The following is a 19,042-nucleotide window of genomic DNA, read 5'->3' on the forward strand; positions in this document are numbered from 1 at the left end:
ATCAATCTCAACTCCCTGGGAAACATAATATAAGTAAAAGATAGTTTAAAGCGGACAAATACTCCAACACATTCACTCACTACTAGTAATGGTCCCATTCGACTGAACTTTCTCCACCTTGTAGCATTGCGACTTTTCGAATGCATTCTGGCTTCTCGATTTGTACCTCGACACAAGAACGTGACTGAAACGTCATCGTTGTCTTTAAATATAAAAATACAACCTTATATTTATATATATTTCTTTATTGACTGTAACAAACATATTTCACACTAACATATTTATACATATATTCAAAACAATTTGCTGGCGTTACTTTATTATCATTCATCAATGTGCGCAATTAATTGTGCATTCAAAGTATCAGCGCTGATCAGAGTTGGTCATCAGTTGGTAAGAGGCGACTAACGGGATCGAGTGGTCAGGCTCGCTGACTTGGTCTATGCATGTCGTCGTATCCCAAATGTATAGGCCGATGTTCATGACTTCAGTCACTGGATTGTCTGGTCCAGATTCGATCATTTACAGACCACCGCCATACAGTTGGAATACTACTGCGTTAAAACAACAAACAAACGCGTCCGTCCAGTAGCAATGACCACTATGACGTCAAAACGTTTCTGTCGACAGCAGCAGGAACCACTTCAAGACTTAATTCAACATTTTGAATCTCAGAGCTTCTAATTGTCACCCAAATCAAAGCGTGTGCGGTATAGACTCGTTTGCCCAAAGATCCCTGTCATGAAGGAAGGAGGTCGTTGACTCGTCCATGTGGTGATGGTTCGTTTCTTCGGCACCACTTGTTTCCTGAGACCTCTTTGTAGTCTGTAAGACCAAGTAAAGCGAAAGTGTATTGAAATTTACGAAGTCACCAATACACATCCGCGTGGTAGCTTTTCTAATTTCAGATAAAAATATTACGGAAACACGTTGGTAGATCTAGTGGCTAGTTTTCGTTTACTTCAAAGATTCAGGATTAATTCAAAGCATATAACAGATCTTCTAAATATAGATTAATGTATTTTAGAATATTAATCGCTAATTTACTTCACTGTACTGTAGGTGTATTGCTGTAACAACGAGATCAGTCATCATATGTTCCCATGTTAAGTTGTAGGATTGCACGGTATTACTTAGGTTCCAATATATCGCAATACGTATCGGAATACGGGCACCAGAATCGCAATTTATCATCCAAAACTGTCCCACTGGATATATTGCTTGTTAGATCAAACTATATCTCCTTGTATGTGAGATCAAACAATATCTCCTGGAGACATCGTTTTCACAGTAGATTTTGTACAATACCTTAACATCATCAATTACATGACTCACAATGCTATGACGTCAAAAACTTGATGACGTCACAATGCCATGACATCGCTGCAATGCAAGCCTAATGGCAGTACAGTGTTCACAGATATACATTTTTCATTGAAAACTAATGAAGAGTGATTTTTGGTGATAAATAGAATCCCACCTTCGTGTCTACTGATATCAATTATATAATAATAATAATAATAATAGTGCATTTATATAGCGCTAATTCCAAACATAAGGATGCTCAAAGCGCACAAACATTGTTTGATATTAGGGAAATTTAGGGAAAGCTTGGCGAAAGAGGAAAGTTTTTAGTAAGGATTTAAAGGATGACAACGTTTGAGAGTCTTTGAGTTTTTGGGGCAGATTATTCCACTCAGTTGCTGCGGCATACGCAAATGATCTGTGACCGTAGCGGACAGTGTTTGTTTTTGGGACAACAAGGAGAGACTTGGTCTGGGATCTGAGAGTTCGAGCAGGTTGGTATGTCTGAAGAAGGTTGCAGAGATAGACTGGAGCTGATCCGGAGATACATTGGAAGGTCAGGGACAGGAGCTTGAACTTGATACGGAAATGAACAGGAAGCCAATGAAGAGATTTGAGTAATGGAGTGGTGTGTGCCTGTCTGGGGGTAAGGGATGCAATTCTTGCGGCTGTGTTTTGAACATGCTGAAGTCTGTTGATCAGAGATTTGGGAGCCTTAATCAAGAGGCAACACTCGTTGATAAAAGTAAAACTATCCTCTGCATGGCTCGGATATGTGTAACTAATTGATATCAGTAGACACTTGGGTGAGATTCTCTATATATTGCAATACAGTATATTTGCCAATACACAGCCCTAATTATTTGTTAAGACATAAATAAAGCGCACGGCAGACTGCGACCAACTGTGCAGAGTTGAGCTCATTGGAGCCAGATACTCTTGATTCGAGGTTCGAATATATTATATGATATTTATATAGCGCCAATGTCCAGTTCAGCTCAGCTGCTCAAAGGCGTTTTGTTTTTCCCTTGATCACAGGATGTCAATCTCAACGGCAAATCGCATTTTTCAATCTCAACTCCCTGGGGATCATACACCTTTGCAGCCATTTAGGCGCAAGAGATCCCGGTTCGCCCCGACCATGTTTCTAGGTTGTCTTCGCAGGTTTCACAAAAGATCTTTCTTTGTACATTAAATCAATTGCCAAATACAATATAAAAGTGTTTACCTTGTGAAAACGTAAACGTTCTCTCCATGACTCTGGTAGGAATGGACACAACTGGTCAACTAGTGGGCAAATCAGCTCTGGTCTTAAATCTTCTGGTTTCGTACATCCTGAAATAAGAAAACACTGACAATCTGACTTTGCAAATGTGTTATGTTTTAAAAAGCACACCGACATGAAACCAATCCAAAGATTAATGCTACTCGAAAGAAAATATATCAGTTTTAAGGGACCGTTCATAATTTATGGCAAGAGGGGGAAGAAGTGATGATGATTTTTATGGAGAAGCATGTACATTGTGATTGACCCCCCCTAAAATTTATGTACAAAATAAGTAACAACCCCTTCATGTCATGAACAAATCAATGACACACACACACACACACACCCTCCCATTCCCATAATTTCCAAGCATAATTTACAAAACTGCTGACCCAGTTTTAAATAATTAAACGCTTTTCTTCACATACATACAGCCGCCATATAGCTGCAATATTGCTGAGTGCGGCGTAAAACTAAACTCACTCACTCACATACATACAATTCATGTGTACCCAAAATAGCCATACCTGTAAGGGCACTGACGAGGAGACCAACGACAATTTCTATTAAGAGGGCCGTAGGAGATACCACATGTAGGACATTTTGTAGATTGATAATACTGTACTTGCAGTGCTGAAAACGAATACATAATATTCTCTGAGTCATATTATGACGCTATATTAACCTGAATCATGATGGAATGTATAAAATTATCTGAATGTGACAGAGGTCATGTATGACTGGTGCAAGGCGTCAGCGTCAACAAACCGACTTGATTATATTCACGAAATACCAGAGCGTACACTGGGAACTGTAACTGGCATGTTGAATCATTGACCCCGTATATACTGCACCTAAATATACCAATTATTGTTATGGCGCCTAATCAACGAGGATAAAAACGAGAAGCTGGAACACCAGGGCCTAGATTTTCGAAGCTCTCTTAGCGCTAAGATAGTCGTAAGTGCCATACATTAACATTAACTTACGACTATATTAGCGCTAAGAGAGCTTCGAAAATCTAGGCCCAGTACTTTGAACCTTGAGGCAAGGAGAACTCGGCTATCGCCTGAAAAATAAAGGACCTATTTTCTGGGACTGCTTAAATTGGAGATAACTTTGTAGATGGGGGTCGAATCCCCACATGGGCACAGTGTGAAGCCCATTTCTGGTGTCCCCGCCGTGATGTTGCTGGAATATTGCTAAAAGCGAAAACCCAACTCAGTCAGTCAGTCAGTGTATGGGGGCAAGTGTCCGGATTCCCGAGTATCTCTCTGGTATCGGACCAAGTGTCACAGACATTTTATGGTCTCAAATACATCGCTTCTTTACCATCTTCTACTTGAGAACAATGACCGCTATTGAGTGACAAGTAGCGCATTTTATTGACCTTCCACTTTTTGCATTGTTGGTTTGTTGTTTAATTCCGCACTCAGCAATATTACAGCTATATGGCGGCTGCCTGTGAATAATGGCGTGTAAACCAGACAAGCCAGTGTTCGAACGTACGAGCATCGATCTACACAATAGGGATACGATGACATCTGTCAACCAAGTCAATGAGTCTGACCACCCGATCCCGTTAGCCGCCTCTTACGACAAGCATAGGTTACTGAAGACCAATTCTAACCCGGATCTTCAAGGGTCTGTAAATAATCGTGCTTGGACCAGACAATCCAGTGATCAACAACATGAGCACCCATCTATGCAATTGGGATACGATGACATGTGTGAATCAAGTCAGCGAGCTTGACCACCCGATCCCGTTAGTAGTCTCTTACGACAAGCGTGGGTTGCTGAAGAGTGAGTGAGTGAGTGAGGTTAGTTTTACGCCGCCGTTTGTTGTACTCGGCAATATTCCAGCTATATGGCGGCGGTCTGTAAATAATCGAGTCTGGACCAGACAATCCAGTGATCAACAACATGAGCATCGATCTGCGCAATTGGGAGGGTTGCTAAAGACCAACTAGTAGTAGTACTCCTTCTTCTTGGAATACCACGAAGCATTCTTTAACGCGCAATGATACACGGTCTCGTCACACGCGGTATTAATAATCGATATCTATAAATATGAGTCAATGTTCATCAGCTGTCAACTTTGGGCAGAAAAATATGTTATACTGGGAGGAAAGACCACAGGCGTTGACAACACTGGAGAAATATTAAATGACATTCCATCACTCACTTACTCAATGGTCACCTACCTAGTATTGTTGAAAACAGTATGCGTTGCGTTTATTGTGAGCTGGGACGTTAACTCAACCGTTGCTGGAGAAACGTCAACTAGCGTTGACTGAGTGACGTTCCAGTTGCATCCGCTAGTGATGAAAGACGATGGAGGCACATATGATGCTCGGGTAACAAAGGCTCCGAGTCCTATCCAACACATCACTCCTAGTGATGTCAGAGATCCAGCCAACGCACCCTGAACAAAACATGTATTGTAAATGAATTAAGCTTTTCTCTTCTCTTATATATCACGATCTGAAACTTTCAAGTATTATAGGGGTGGTGGGGTAGCCTTGTGGTTAAAACGTTGGCTCGTCACGACGAAGGCCTTGGTTCTATTCCCCACATTGGTACTAAAGTGGTGTGAAGCCCATTTCTGGTGTCCCCCGCCGTGATATTGCTGGAATATTGCTAAAAGCGGCGTAGTACCATATTTACTCACTCACTTACAGTAAAATAACAACTTACCCATTTGTTTGCCCTTGGAAAGAACATCCCAAGTATAAAGAGCCCAAACAGCGGTCCACTGGTGATACTTGCAACAGTGTATGTAGCCTTTTGTATATAAAAAAGATTATCATGAATTTAATAAAGATCCTTTTAAAACATGTAAGGATAAATACGTTCAAAAGGTATTTACAATACTGTAAGTGAGAAATCATAAGTTAAACCTAGTTTCACTTGTTTGGGTTTTGTTTTTGTTTTGTTTTTGTTTTGTTTTCATTTTTGAACCTGTATGATACAGCTATATATACCCGCCTGTTTGTGAACAGAAAGGTTCATACTTCTAGAAGAGCAGTATTGCTTGATTATCTAATGGAAGATTGAACAATTGACAACGGAAAACCAACAAAATGTAGGCATAATGTTGATGTATATGCTCTGTACGTGAAAATTGCCAACACTGTTGATTTTGTTGAATAAATATGGCATGATGAGATAGTTGTCTGTACAGATCTCGCTGTCTGTACGGGTCCCTTGAAATCGAGGGAGATGTTTCACATCAGTATCTCGTGTATCCGCCACGGGCCTGGATGACAGCTCCCATCCTCCACCCACATTTTGTACAGAGGGCCCCTTGCCCTTGCCCTTGCCCTTGCCCTTGGGGTACCCAAACCAAGAACCTTGGTTGACAAACGTCCGTTGGGCAGTCAGAGTTGCTTCTAACGAATGATCATGGCGAAGGGTTCACGACTCACGTAACGGGCCACATTACGATTTTCCGCTGGAATGGTCTTCCAAGGTTGCCCTACCCTTGGTCGACCCTTATACCGCCTGTTTGTTGGTGCTTTTTCCGGATAAGTCTACTGATGGCAGTGGCAATAACCAAACTGACAGCCGATTCCCTTTAATGACGTCCAGGAGCATGCCTCCCACCATCTGCCATTTCAATCTCAATGAAAGTCTTGCCTCGTTATGCTTTTCGTGATATACGTGGGTAGCATGCTTTACATGCATGTCGCGGCAGTTTGGCAAACCTTTACCATCTGAAACTTGTTTTTCATTACCCGAAATGTGCTACTAAACAATAGCATCACTGTCATATCATCATCACTATGATGACATATATTAGGGGGTGTTAATTAGGCTCCATGTGTATAGTTCTGTATAGAATACCATGTTACAATACCTGCAGTATTCCTCCTAACCTGGAGACCATAAAAGCGAACCCAATTGTTGTAATGCCAAAGAGTACCACTGAAAAAATTGAGAAAGGGAATCAACGGACACGGTAATTATGACAAATTGTGTTGGTACTTTCGTCATTTCTTGTGTTACATTCAAATCTCATTTCTGCCAAGGAGCAAGAATTAGCTCTGAAACTTCGTATTAAGAATATAAAGAAGTTGTTATCCATAACACATGTCATTTATTCATGTCACTTCTAAATACCTTTCAAGAATTTCAAGAACAGCTTATAGTCTAGTCAAAGAAATTACGCCACCGGTATGTTACAATTCACCACAGCTAAAGTCACGGACATCACCTATATTTGTTACCACCGTGATGAGTAGTAAAGTACATAGACAATCATCAAATGTGCCTCCAGCCCCACACAAATGTCATACAATGTCATTGTATAATTGAAATAGCAATGAGGCCTTAAGCCTAGCTCATTCACTAAAAGCATCCATGCGTCCACATATCAAAATATGAAACACGTTTCAAATTTCAAATGTTATGTAGCTTACCAATGGCTTTCGACAATACGGTCAACATTTTGTCGCCAATTCGTTTACAACAAAATGGTTGAATGAGATCTCGAGGCACCACAGCGCTTAAGGCCGTCAGTGAAGATGACAGGGTGCTGTTGAACAATGAAACAGAAATCAGGAATATTGACATGATCAGTGGTCATGACGCTAACACTATTCAATGACAAACATTTGTGTATCTATCGTATATTGAAAACCGGATTCATATACTGTGTCCTTGTGATAAAGTGGTAGTACTGTAAATGAACTCTTATTCTAGTTCTTGTACAAAATGTATGACGTTTTAGCATCTGGATCATAAATCGAAGCTATCTTACATCGAGTATATTATAGCCATGTAAAAGAAGTTTTAAGTGGCATTTTAGAATCTCAAGTATCGGCGGAATTATCTCCATCGCCCTAATTCCCTCAATCCTCGAAAGCTGCGCTGGCTGTGTGAGTTAGATGGCTGACTTTATGAGCTGGCGATCAGGTGCCTTACCCAGAGTGTGTAGGTTCGAATCCCGTGTGGGTAATGGAATCTGTACTTTACTGAGAAAGTGTAATTCCAGATATAACATATGTTGCATTTGACCACTTTCTACAAGGCTTGGATTGTTTATTTCCCAACGAGTTGCAAACCTACACCAAGAACCCTAGATTCTTTCCCTGGGTTCTCAAGTTTGATTTAACAGACCAATCAACCGGCCATATATGGAAAAAGGTTTGGTTTGGTTCAGGTTGGCTTTTGTTTAACACCGCACTCAGCAATATTCCAGCTATCTGGCGGCGGTCTGTAAATAATCGAGTCTGGACCAGACAATCCAGTGATCAATAGCATGAGCATCGATCGATTCAATTGGGATACGGTTAATAATTTGCCGTGAGGAAAGGTTTAAAAGTCCCCTTTGAACCAGCAAAATAGAACACAGACAAGTCTAAAATATTCAATAATATATTGAACAATGAGCAAACTACAATGTGTTTCGATGTTGGATTTGTATTATGATTGCTCCCTTTAGATTTTATACAATGACTGGCATACCTTGCATGTACCAATATGGCGACGTATGCATTAAAGGTCAATGAAAGCAGACCCGCTTGTTTTTATTGAATGGTGGAATGGCAAAGCCATGTCAGCACGACAACATGACGAAACACAATGAATCACAATTCTGATTTCTAGTACAATGTAATTGAATCACAAATCCACTGTAATGGGTCACAAATATAAAATATTACCTCACCAGAGTCTTGACATTTACAGTGAGAGCACATGTACTGAATGAAGGTTGTTTACAATGACATATGTTGAATATAGACGAGCAAGGTCCTTTATATAGCTCTTACACAGTTCTCGAGGATTCTAGTAAGGGGGGGCAGCATCACTATCCACTCAGAACATTATAGAAATTCGTCGACATGACAAAACAAAATAAAGCCAAGGGAGGCAACTCTGGAGCGCTATCAAAAAGGCGTACCGCTTAAAAAATAATATTGCCTTTGAACATACATGATGCAAGATGTGAGCCGCAACCCACACTCAAAACTTTAAAAACATTGTGACCCATAATAATTATCACTAAAGCAATGATATCACAAAGTACAAAAAACACAATCTCGTAACACAAGTCAGCGAGTCTGACCACCAGATCCCGTTAGCCTCTTACGACAGGCATGGGTTGCCGAAGACCAATTCTAACCCAGATCTCCACGGGTTATGGAAAAAGGAAATTGGTGAGGGGAAACACTGGTACTGGCTAGAAACGAAAGAACATGACGATATCCATTCGATTTAAGGGATTTTTCTTTTGGGTGTCAGTCCGTTCGTCAATGTTAAATTTATGGCAAATCTAATCATTATCAATACACTTCTCACAATGTTGTAGGTATTGCCAACTCAATAATGGGGGTGGGGGGGTTATTGCTTGCATTCTGATATTGGTCCTTTTGACTGAATAGAATACCTAATCAAAATGACCAATGAAAATCAAAAGGGGGGGGGTGTTAAAGTTTGCAAATTACGGAAATGGATCCAGGGGTTAGTAATGTTTTACCGAGAGGCAAGCCCTGAAATATAAAGTATTGGTTTCTATTCAGAACTTTTATCGCGCAAGACAACTTTGTCGCACTGAAAATTTATAAGACGTTAGAACACACGTCTTCACTGTGAAAATACCACACACTGCTGTCACAGAGACAAGGGTCCCTTTCACAAACAAAATTGAACTGACCTCAGACTGCCACTAAATAAACAGGAGATGAAGATTCCAGGAAGGCCAGGAAGATGTCCCAGAATGTCCATAATATACAGAGGTAGAATCTGTTTGGCGAAACACGTGCATTGATGACTGTCCTTTGTAACGTTGTACAGAAGGATTTCCAAACGGAATTCACATAACGAACACCACATACATTGGAATGCAATACAGAAAGTTTTCCAGATGACATTCATATAACCAATTCGTAATCTATTTATACATACATAATGGAAAATACAACTCATTATCAATACGTTATCACTCTTTTACCATTATTTTGTATGGACTAAGATTTGTTTCCAATTTCACCGTGATGAATTCTATAATATCAATTATCAATACGACAGGCCAAAATGTTATCGTCATTTTATAAAGAAAATTTAAGCTTTAATTTTATTTTTCTTTTTTGTTATAAATTTGTCTGAAATGTAATTTAAGAAATGTTTTGTCAATATTGACAACTAAAGTTCCACATACCTGATCGCTTCGTGATATGAGATTGTTGAACTTCAAAGGGTGACAGTCCTTGTAAAATGCAAACATGGTCACGCCCAGAAGACAACACACTGACATGATGGCGGCCAAGAAAGGAGCACTAATCAGCATTGCCCTAATGGTAAAATAAAAGCAAAATAATTTTTAATAATATCTCAAGGTTATTTGAGTTACAAACACACACACCATCATCTTATTATTATTATTATTATTATTATTATTATTATTATTATTATTCATCATCATCATCATCATCATCATCACACGACCATGGAAATTATAAAGAATTTAATAATTAAGTTATTTTTTAAAATTACAATGCAAGAGTTACCAAGCAACTAATTTGAACTCACAGTTTAGCCCTTGTGACACTGGAGCAAGATGAGGTCCGCTGGATCTGAGCTTGGCCCGTAGACAAGTTCACCCATAAAATGCTACCGCCTAACACGAATCCCCAGAAAGAATGGCGGGTAGATGGATCGATGTTGAAACTATCGAAAAATCAAACAAACAAACCAACCATTAAACAATAGTACATATATTTGTGTGTTGGCTATAGGGTTAGAATATGCGTATGTGTAAAAGCTGTACTGTTATGTAACCCTTAATGTTACAATTTCGCGTGGACCTTTCAAGAGACAAAAGAAGGACCTACAAGAAGCCCTTGTTTTGGGTGTTGTTTCTTGAAAACGTATTTAAGTTACATGATGTAACATTAATAGTGATCCAGAGAGTGAAAACAGATAAGTTTTCGAATGTTTTTTGGGGATGTTTTTGGTTGTTTTTTGTTTTTTGTTTGTTTTTTTGAGGGGTGAAGACAAGAAAGTAACTTAAACTTGAGATTAGAGGTTATGAATTGTTTACCGAATGTGTTCACATTGGCTACTTGTTAATGTTTCAGAGCATACTGTCATACGCATAAATACACATAAATAAACACCTGGTGTCGTTAATGATCCATTCATACAAAGGATATATTTTGCCCTTTTCGCCCGAAGGAATCCCCCTCGGCAGAAAAAGAAGCCGGATATTTTCCAAGCGCTAACAACGGGTATTTTATGAGTAACTTGACACTTGTCACTGAGGGTGAAATCCACAGCCTTTAGTCGATTCTTATGACAACAGGTTTGTTTGGATCTATTCTAACCCCGGTTAGCATGGAGCAATTTGGGATTCAATTTCACTTTAAAATGCGATTTGAGAATAATAACGTTTCAAGATTTTATTTTTGTAAACTTACTCTGTAAAATATATGCGTGACCTCTCCTCGGCCACCGTCCATGCAACTTCAAGCCCTCCAACAACTCTCAAACCTTGGACAAGAGCAGCAGTCAAGCCCCCTATTATGACAATTGCCTGGAAGGTGTCAGTCCACAGCACAGCCTTCATGCCACCCTGCAGAAATGGAAGTCATGGAACAGTCACGTTTATTACTGAATTTAATGTTGTTTCATATACCATGAAGTGATCGCTAATCGATTGTTTGGTTGTTTTGTTGTTTGGTGGTGGTGTTTTATTGTTTTTCAGGGTTGTTTGGGTTGTTTTGGGAGGTTCGGGTTGCGGTGGGGGTTCGTTTTGGTGTGTGTGTTTTGTTTTGTTGTTGTTTTGTTGTTTTTTGTTTGTTTTGTTGTTTTTGTTTGTTTTGTTTGTTTGTTTGTTTGGGGTTGGCGGGGTATATTTTGGGTTGTTATTATTTTTAAAGTTTACCCTACCACATAGTTTAGTCTTGTGTGCAGGATTATATCTCTAACTACTAATACTCACTATAGCTGTGTAAAATGTGACGACTGTTCCCACTGCTATCACGGATCCCCATAAACTGAAATCTGTTGCTGGAAATAGATTGCCAAATACTAAGGTAAAGAGAACAAAAACTCATATAAATATAAAACTCAAAAATGCATACTTTGAGTGCTGAGCGCAGACACAAAAGAGAGAAAAACTCCAGTAATTTAAATTTGGTGTGTCCCAGTTCAGGTAGGAATAAAACGTCAACGTCACTGAGTAATCAGTCTTGATTATCCCCGGAAACAGATCCCATTATCCCGTTATCACATACCAGTTGAAGCATCACCAAAGATCTGGGTTAGAATTGGCCTTCAGTAACCCACTCTTATTGGGTGGTCAGGCTCCCTGACTTGGTTGACACATGCCATCGCATATATCGATGTTCATGATGTTGATCACTGGATTACTGGTCCACACTCAATCTGTTTACATACCGTTGTCATACAGCTTGAATATTGCTGAGTGCGGCGTTAAACAACAAACAAACAAGCATCGCCGATCGTAATCGGCACTGATTCATCTCAACCCTAGAATTGTCGGCTGAGACAGTTTCATTCCAAAGATGCACACACCGAATAAGGTTGTCAAGGTACTAACCGAATACGGTGTATTGCTGACCCCTTTCCAAAGAGTCGGTTTTGTGTTTTTCGATTAAAAATCATTTAACAGTTCTTGCAACTCCATTTCGCGTCATTCCTGTTTCTGCAGCATACGTTGTATTTCAGCAAGCCATTTCATTGAGTAAGCTTCATTTACAGTTAAGCTTTTAGTCATGTTCGCTACTGAGAACCTAATTTTGAGTTGAGGGGAAATGGACGTGTTTCCATTATGTGTTTATTTCTCCGTTTTGGTCAGGAAGTCTCACATTTACGTACCGTGAAGATTCGGGTTAGAATTGATCTTCAATAGCATATGCTTGTCGTAAGAGGCGACTTACGGGATCAGGTGGTCAGGCTCGCTGACTTCACACATGTCATCGGTTCCCAGTTGAGTAGATCGATGCTCATGCTGTTGATCACTGGATTGTCTGGTCCAGACTCGATTATTTACAGACCGCCGCCATATAGCTGGAATATTGTTGAGTGCGGCGTAAAACTAAACTCACTCACTCACTCACATTTACGGATGATCAGACTGATCATTAGTTATATGTTGTTTGTTGGCATTTTCTGACACGTGACAACAGACTTTTGTACAAATGTGCCCTTCTATACATAACACGGTCTTTGGCTAGATCACCAGATGCTCAGAAGGTACCCCGCCTTTAAAGCGGTGATCCTTAGCTAACTTTGAGTAGTATATAGAATGCTACACTCGTATTAGTCGCTCGGCGAGGTTATCAGCAGCTGAGTTGGCTATTGCGGACACTTCATGTGTAGCCTTAGAACTGTAGTCGTTGTGGCAGAAGTTAATCTTTATTATTGCGCCATATGTGACGGCTGTTTCATTCATTCTGAGTTGTGTTGTCGACATGAGATGTCGCTTTTTTGCCACAACACAAACAGACTGCAAGAGCAGAGGTTACGTTCAGCATCGTTAGGTATGAAGTCAAGCGAGTTATCCAAAAATTATGAAATCGCGTGCTTGTTATGAATGAAAAAGTAGTTCTGGATCACGTGATCCAGTGGCGTGACCAAGACTGTCCAATCAAACCGCGTGAATCAACCCAGTTGGACACATTTCGCTCTTGCGCGTCACACGTGTGTCGTATGCGTTTTGTATACCACCATCTGCCGGTTCATGAGTGTAATACATATGTATATCAGTATCACGGAAAGATGCTTTTTGACTTCAGAAGTACAATTTGGTAGACGGTGGTGTTTTTCACACGTACATGTTTAATGGCTGAATGTGCAGAATAATAGTCATTGTCGTATGAAACGGATTTAAAATTAGAAGTGTAAAACAATATAGATAGGTAGGTAGGTAGGTAGGTAGGTAGGTAGGTAGGTAGGTAGGTAGGTATAGATATAAGCAAAAAGGCGATGAGATACACGTCCCTTTTAGTATCATGCAATCAGTAATCGAATATTATTATAAAATCGAGAGGGAAAACAAAGTTAAAACTCGTAGTTGCAGGATTCCGTTGACCGCTACGCCGGAATAAACATTGTGCAAGAACATAGCGTGTGAAGTTTCCTCTTAAGAGTCACTTGACACCCAGTGATCAAAGGAACATTGATAAAGAAATTATTGATACTTCGGTAAAGGCGACGTTTCCAAGCTGAGCTGAAGGAGTCTACTTGTAGCTTATAATTTACGGCCTCCAATTTTAGCATTGTTATCGGGGCGGAACGCCTTAACACGTTTTATGGTAATTTATATGCTGAAACCTAACCTGAAAACGACACAAGTTGATAAAGGGGAACAACTTACATAAGCAATCCAAGACACGTGACAGAAATACATGAAATTAAAGATATTTCTATTTGTTCATGAAAGTGAGTGAGTGAGTGGGTTAGTATGGTTTTAGAAATATTCCCGCAATTTCACGACGGGGGACACCAGGATTGGTTCATGAAAGTAACAAAACTCCTTTCGTAGTGAAGCTATTTCTAAAAGTGGAGCCGATCGTACGATTCCGACTGTAACATGACCAGGTGTTTTTGCATGACTATTAAACACTGATGGTAACAGGTGAAAGGTGGATACTCTATACAAACACATGCAAAGGCACATCAATAGACCACGAAGACCATACGGTACAAGTTAAAATTGGGCATTGCATCGATCATCAGTAGTATGGCGGATGTGTCAGATTTTGAAATGTCATCGAAAGTCTTGCATAAACCATTTGAAAGCTTTGAAGAGGTCTTGCCCCATCTAAGCTCGATCAAACAGCTTTTGACACGTATACGTCGTACAACGTACTTTGAAATCATCATTGAAACAGCACGGTCGATTTTTTCTCAAAAGTTGTGGAATGTAGACACCAACGGTAGTGGCTGTTGTAATATTGCTCGACAGAGAGGGAAGGTTTAAATAATCCTTCTTGTCGAGCAGTCTTGATGAGAATTTGTTTGAACTGTATATGTTACATTTGACACTAAACAATGACTTTAATAACAGTTATACTGCAACTGACAACCATTCGGGTTTCTATCTCACCAAAACCTAAAGCAAAATAGCGGTATAAACCCCATTAATGGTCCACTGAAAATCAGTCATGACACCAGGTGTTCGCGAAAAGTGCACGCATACCCCGCTCACATGTACTCTTCAAACCGGATTAATTCGTATCTATTTTCCATGTACATGTGTGATAGAATTGCCATACCCAGATTATCCTCTTCAGATTTACTCATTGTCTTTCTGTATGACGTCAATTTTATTGCAAATTGTTCATTCATGTCCATGTGATTTACAATGAGTGAGTGAATGAGGTTTTACGCCTCTTTTAGCAGTATTTTGGTAATATCACGGCGGTGGACACAGAAATGGGCTTATCACATTGTACCCATGTGGGGAATCGATACTTAGTTTTCGGCGTCTCGAGCGAACGCTTTAACCGCTAGGCTACCCCACCGCTCCGTTTATGATTTAAAGCCCATGAGTGTCGTAAGAGGAATCGGCTGGGCGGGATCGCATACTTGGTTATAACATGTTATTTTAGTTCGGTGCTCATGATGTCAATCACCGTCATCGTATAATAATAATAATAATAATAATAATAATAATAGTAATGTGTCCATTTATATAGCGCAAAACTCCACACTAGGTATGCTCATAGCGCTAACAATCAAGACACAGCACATTATTACCCCAGATAACCCAAGCTGCCTGTTAGGCGCTAGAAGGTTATAGTCATATGACTTTTTCCACCGGGTACCCATTTTCCTGCTGGGTGAACAGAGACAATTTTGAACAAACTCACTTGCCTAAGGTGAGACCACATGTGTGACATGTGCTTCGTTGTGGGGCAGCCATCCAAGGACTCTCCGAGCTCGACGCTGCTTAACTTCACCGATTTGTGACCTGAGCTTTCAGCACAGGACCACGCGCCACCATCGTATCGCAATAGTCTGGTCCAGACATGATTATTTTACGGGGCGGTGGGGTAGCCTAGTGGTTCAAGCGTCTGCCCGTCACGCCGAAGACTGATTTCCCACAGGTGAAGCCCATTTCTGATGTACCCAGCAGTGATACTGCTGAAATATTGCTAAAGTCGGCGTAAAATCATACTCACTCACTAACTCGTGGTTATTTACAGACCATCGTCATACAGCTGGAAATATATCATTTCACGCTACAAGACAGGGCATATATTATCTTGTCACAATGTATCACTTTCACAAGTTGAAGAAATGCGCTAAATCGCAGTGTCACCTTTTGTCTCGACGAACATGTTATTTGGACAGTCAGGTTTAAACTTGTCAGTCCGTTGATGCAAAATAGCCCTCTTATATCTTCTCCACAATTTGTACATATTTTATACCTAGTCCTAATTGCCACACTAGCTGTCATGTTTCTGAGAGGTAATCCCTCTTATTGCATAAAGCATGGCGTTAATATCATCCATGTGTGCTGAAAATTGAAAATCTGAATGAAGTTCATCATCCCCGTCATATTCGAAAACCTTAGTTTAATCCCAGATAATACCGATCCCATGTAAAACACATTAAACATGAACTTCAGACCAATATAAACTGTTTGTCACAAAAAAATAATATATAAAAATCATTTCCCTACATCCCTGGGACGGGTAATTACCCTTACAATGACATTTAATGAGACTTTTACTGGAGGCAATTGTGAAAAGAAAGACATATAATTCAGATTATAAGAGTAAACGCTAAATATATAGTGGGACTCTTATAATGGATTCCTATGAATCAGCAAACGGTTTGTCGTTTTTATGGAGGTTATAACTCTTTATTCTCTCCTCTAAGGGTTACTAGCGCTGTAAACGCTTCTGGGATATAACTGTTTTTTCAATCATGAACTCCCATAGAGGTTTCAGGTTTAAATCGGTCTCCCAGCAGTCTATAGTTATTATGAGATGACTTAATGGATCAGGAGAACGGACACAGCCGGATGGTTGTGTGTTTGTGAACATCGTGACGTGTGACATATCAAATTGATGGTCTTTTCCTGTGTGAACAAGCGTACAAATACACTTAATGGTTTATAAATAACTACTTCGGTGAATGCTCAAAGGTGGAATAAATTAATCTTACTTACTTGCATACCTGAAGAACATATATAAATTTGATAATGGTGTGTCAATGTGCTATGTTTGTCTTTACCTGCATTCAAGGCCAGCGATGGAACGTACAAGACGAACGCCATATAGGTCAGCTGGTGAAAAAAGGAAATGATTATACACCCTTGAAGTTTGTAACTATTCATCTATATGATACCATAATCATTAACTATCAGGTGACCACAGGGTCGTTATTTGGATATTTATTTGTTACCATAATCCAAATAGGGAAGGAAGGACACATGATTCATACTATGGGTTGAGTGTCATACTTTCAAAGAGGAAAGCGACACTTTGTCAAAAAAGTTATTGTTCTTTAGTTTTCTTAGTTGTAAATAAACCAATTCTTACCGCTTTGATGAGGAACAGAATGGACCCCAAGACACGAATGCCTCGGCCAAATCGCATATCTAAATACTGAAATACAAACAGAAGGCAAAAAACATTATTTTCATTTCTACCCACATATTGTAAATGCTTTTCAGCGATTTCATTTTCTCTAACCACAACTGACCCGTGAAGATCCTGGGTAGAATAGGTCTTCAGCAACCCATGCTTGCCACAAAAGGTGACTGCTTGTCGTAAGAGGCGACTAACGGGATCGGGTGGTCAGGCTCGCTGACTTGGTTGACACATGTCATCGGTTCCCAATTGCGCAGATCGATGCTCATGTTGTTGATCACTGGATTGTCTGGTCCAGACTCGATTATTTACAGACCGCCCTCATATAGCTGGAATATTGCTGAGTGCTGCGTAAAACTAAACTCACTCACTCACTCACTCTAACCACAATTATCATGCCTATTGACGCATGTGAGATTATGGTGATTTTACCTCATTTCAATAGATTAACAGAAAAAGGACATGGTAAACAATGTACATCTTTGGTCAATGCAGGATTAACTGAGGACATAAGTGTAATGGTTGTATGAATGAAGTACAAAGAAAATGAGATGGAAAAAGAGATAGGAATATAGGAAAGTAAGAATGCTGAATATATGTATGTTTTGTAGTATCCAGGTGTATGAATATTGTATTATTTGCTATCCTAATAATAATGATAAAATCTTTGATCAATAAGGAACGTCAACGCCAATAAACGATGAATCGAGTCGCGACTATATACCACACAGACTCCTCCTGACGTTAAACAGCGATGAAAGGTACATGAATACATAAAACTTGATGTTCATGAAAAGGGTAAGCGAGTGCTTCGGTAACATCCGCTCATTACGTACATTCACATTCAGGTAATTGATATTTCTTTATGACAAATTTACTATATTTGTTTACTATATATTACGATATCGTCTTACCTCATAAACACTGGTGACGTTTAGATTATAAAAAAACGGGACGAAGACGATAGCAGCGAAGACGAGACCGATGGATGCTGACAGACACATCCACCAGATCATTGTGTTGTAGGAGTAAACTTCTGCCGGCATCCCTAGCAACGTCGTCGCTGAGAACGACGTCACAAGGATGGACAACGATACAGGGACAATGCTCATCTGACGACCCCCGAGTAAAAAGTCTTTAGAGTTGGTGCTCTGCTTGTCCTTGATTGCATAGTATATACCAATACCTGTAGACACTGCTAGAGTTGCTCCAAAACAAGCATAGTCAACAATACTGAACGTCTTCTTGACACCGGTGTATATGCTGTAGTCTCCCATTGTGAAGAGATCCTAACTGGGGAATGAGATCTAGTTATATTGCAAACAACGAGTATGACCCATGTCACGTGGCTCTACTTTGGTCCATTATACAATGGGGCTGTAGCATTACCATATTACCGTAACATCAATCATTTCTTTTGAACTAGCTATTGATGAGTTGTGGAAAGTACTATAATTTCGGTGAATGGAAAATGGGGACATATGTTGTCTGTCTTGTGTTTATTTGTTTTAGATGCCTGCATATATATACTACTTCAGTGATATTTGATATAAACTGGTTTGTTACTCCCTGTAAGTGCATCTTATATATGCCAATAAAAGAGCAGATTTACATTTATTGCAATTTGCTTAAATTAAAAACTACGCGAGAGAACGTTATTCGGGCCTATTTTTCAGAACACGTTTTGTAATTTTTCTTAAACCAGCATAGAGACAAACTCAGTTTGACACGTACTTTTTAACACGATATCTGTTGTCGACGTATGACGTTATAAATGACGTTATACATAACAGCGAGAGAAGAAAACTTTTATTTATATCTCTGATAAATGCAGTGTCCATACTATTCTGACTATATCATGAGCAATTTGATGGGAAAGCCACATTAACTTGGTGCG

The 19,042-nt window shown here is 39.7% G+C and overlaps 1 protein-coding gene across 1 annotated transcript; it reads right to left on the minus strand.

Moving 5' to 3' along the window:
* Positions 1 to 265: 265 nt before the first annotated feature.
* Positions 266 to 18,422, minus strand: LOC124263899 (sodium-dependent multivitamin transporter-like). Its single transcript, XM_046698627.1, is given in 13 exon segments — positions 266 to 825; positions 2,534 to 2,640; positions 3,100 to 3,156; positions 3,159 to 3,205; positions 5,832 to 5,964; positions 6,994 to 7,109; positions 9,231 to 9,319; positions 9,735 to 9,867; positions 10,993 to 11,147; positions 11,517 to 11,584; positions 16,787 to 16,838; positions 17,095 to 17,160; positions 18,060 to 18,422. Coding segments are annotated over 13 exon segments (1,515 nt in total). The 3' UTR covers positions 266 to 696.
* Positions 18,423 to 19,042: the final 620 nt, after the last annotated feature.

Source organism: Haliotis rubra, unplaced genomic scaffold (assembly GCF_003918875.1).
Source record: "Haliotis rubra isolate DU_JTF1 unplaced genomic scaffold, ASM391887v1 Scf9, whole genome shotgun sequence".
Taxonomy (NCBI): domain Eukaryota; kingdom Metazoa; phylum Mollusca; class Gastropoda; order Lepetellida; family Haliotidae; genus Haliotis; species Haliotis rubra.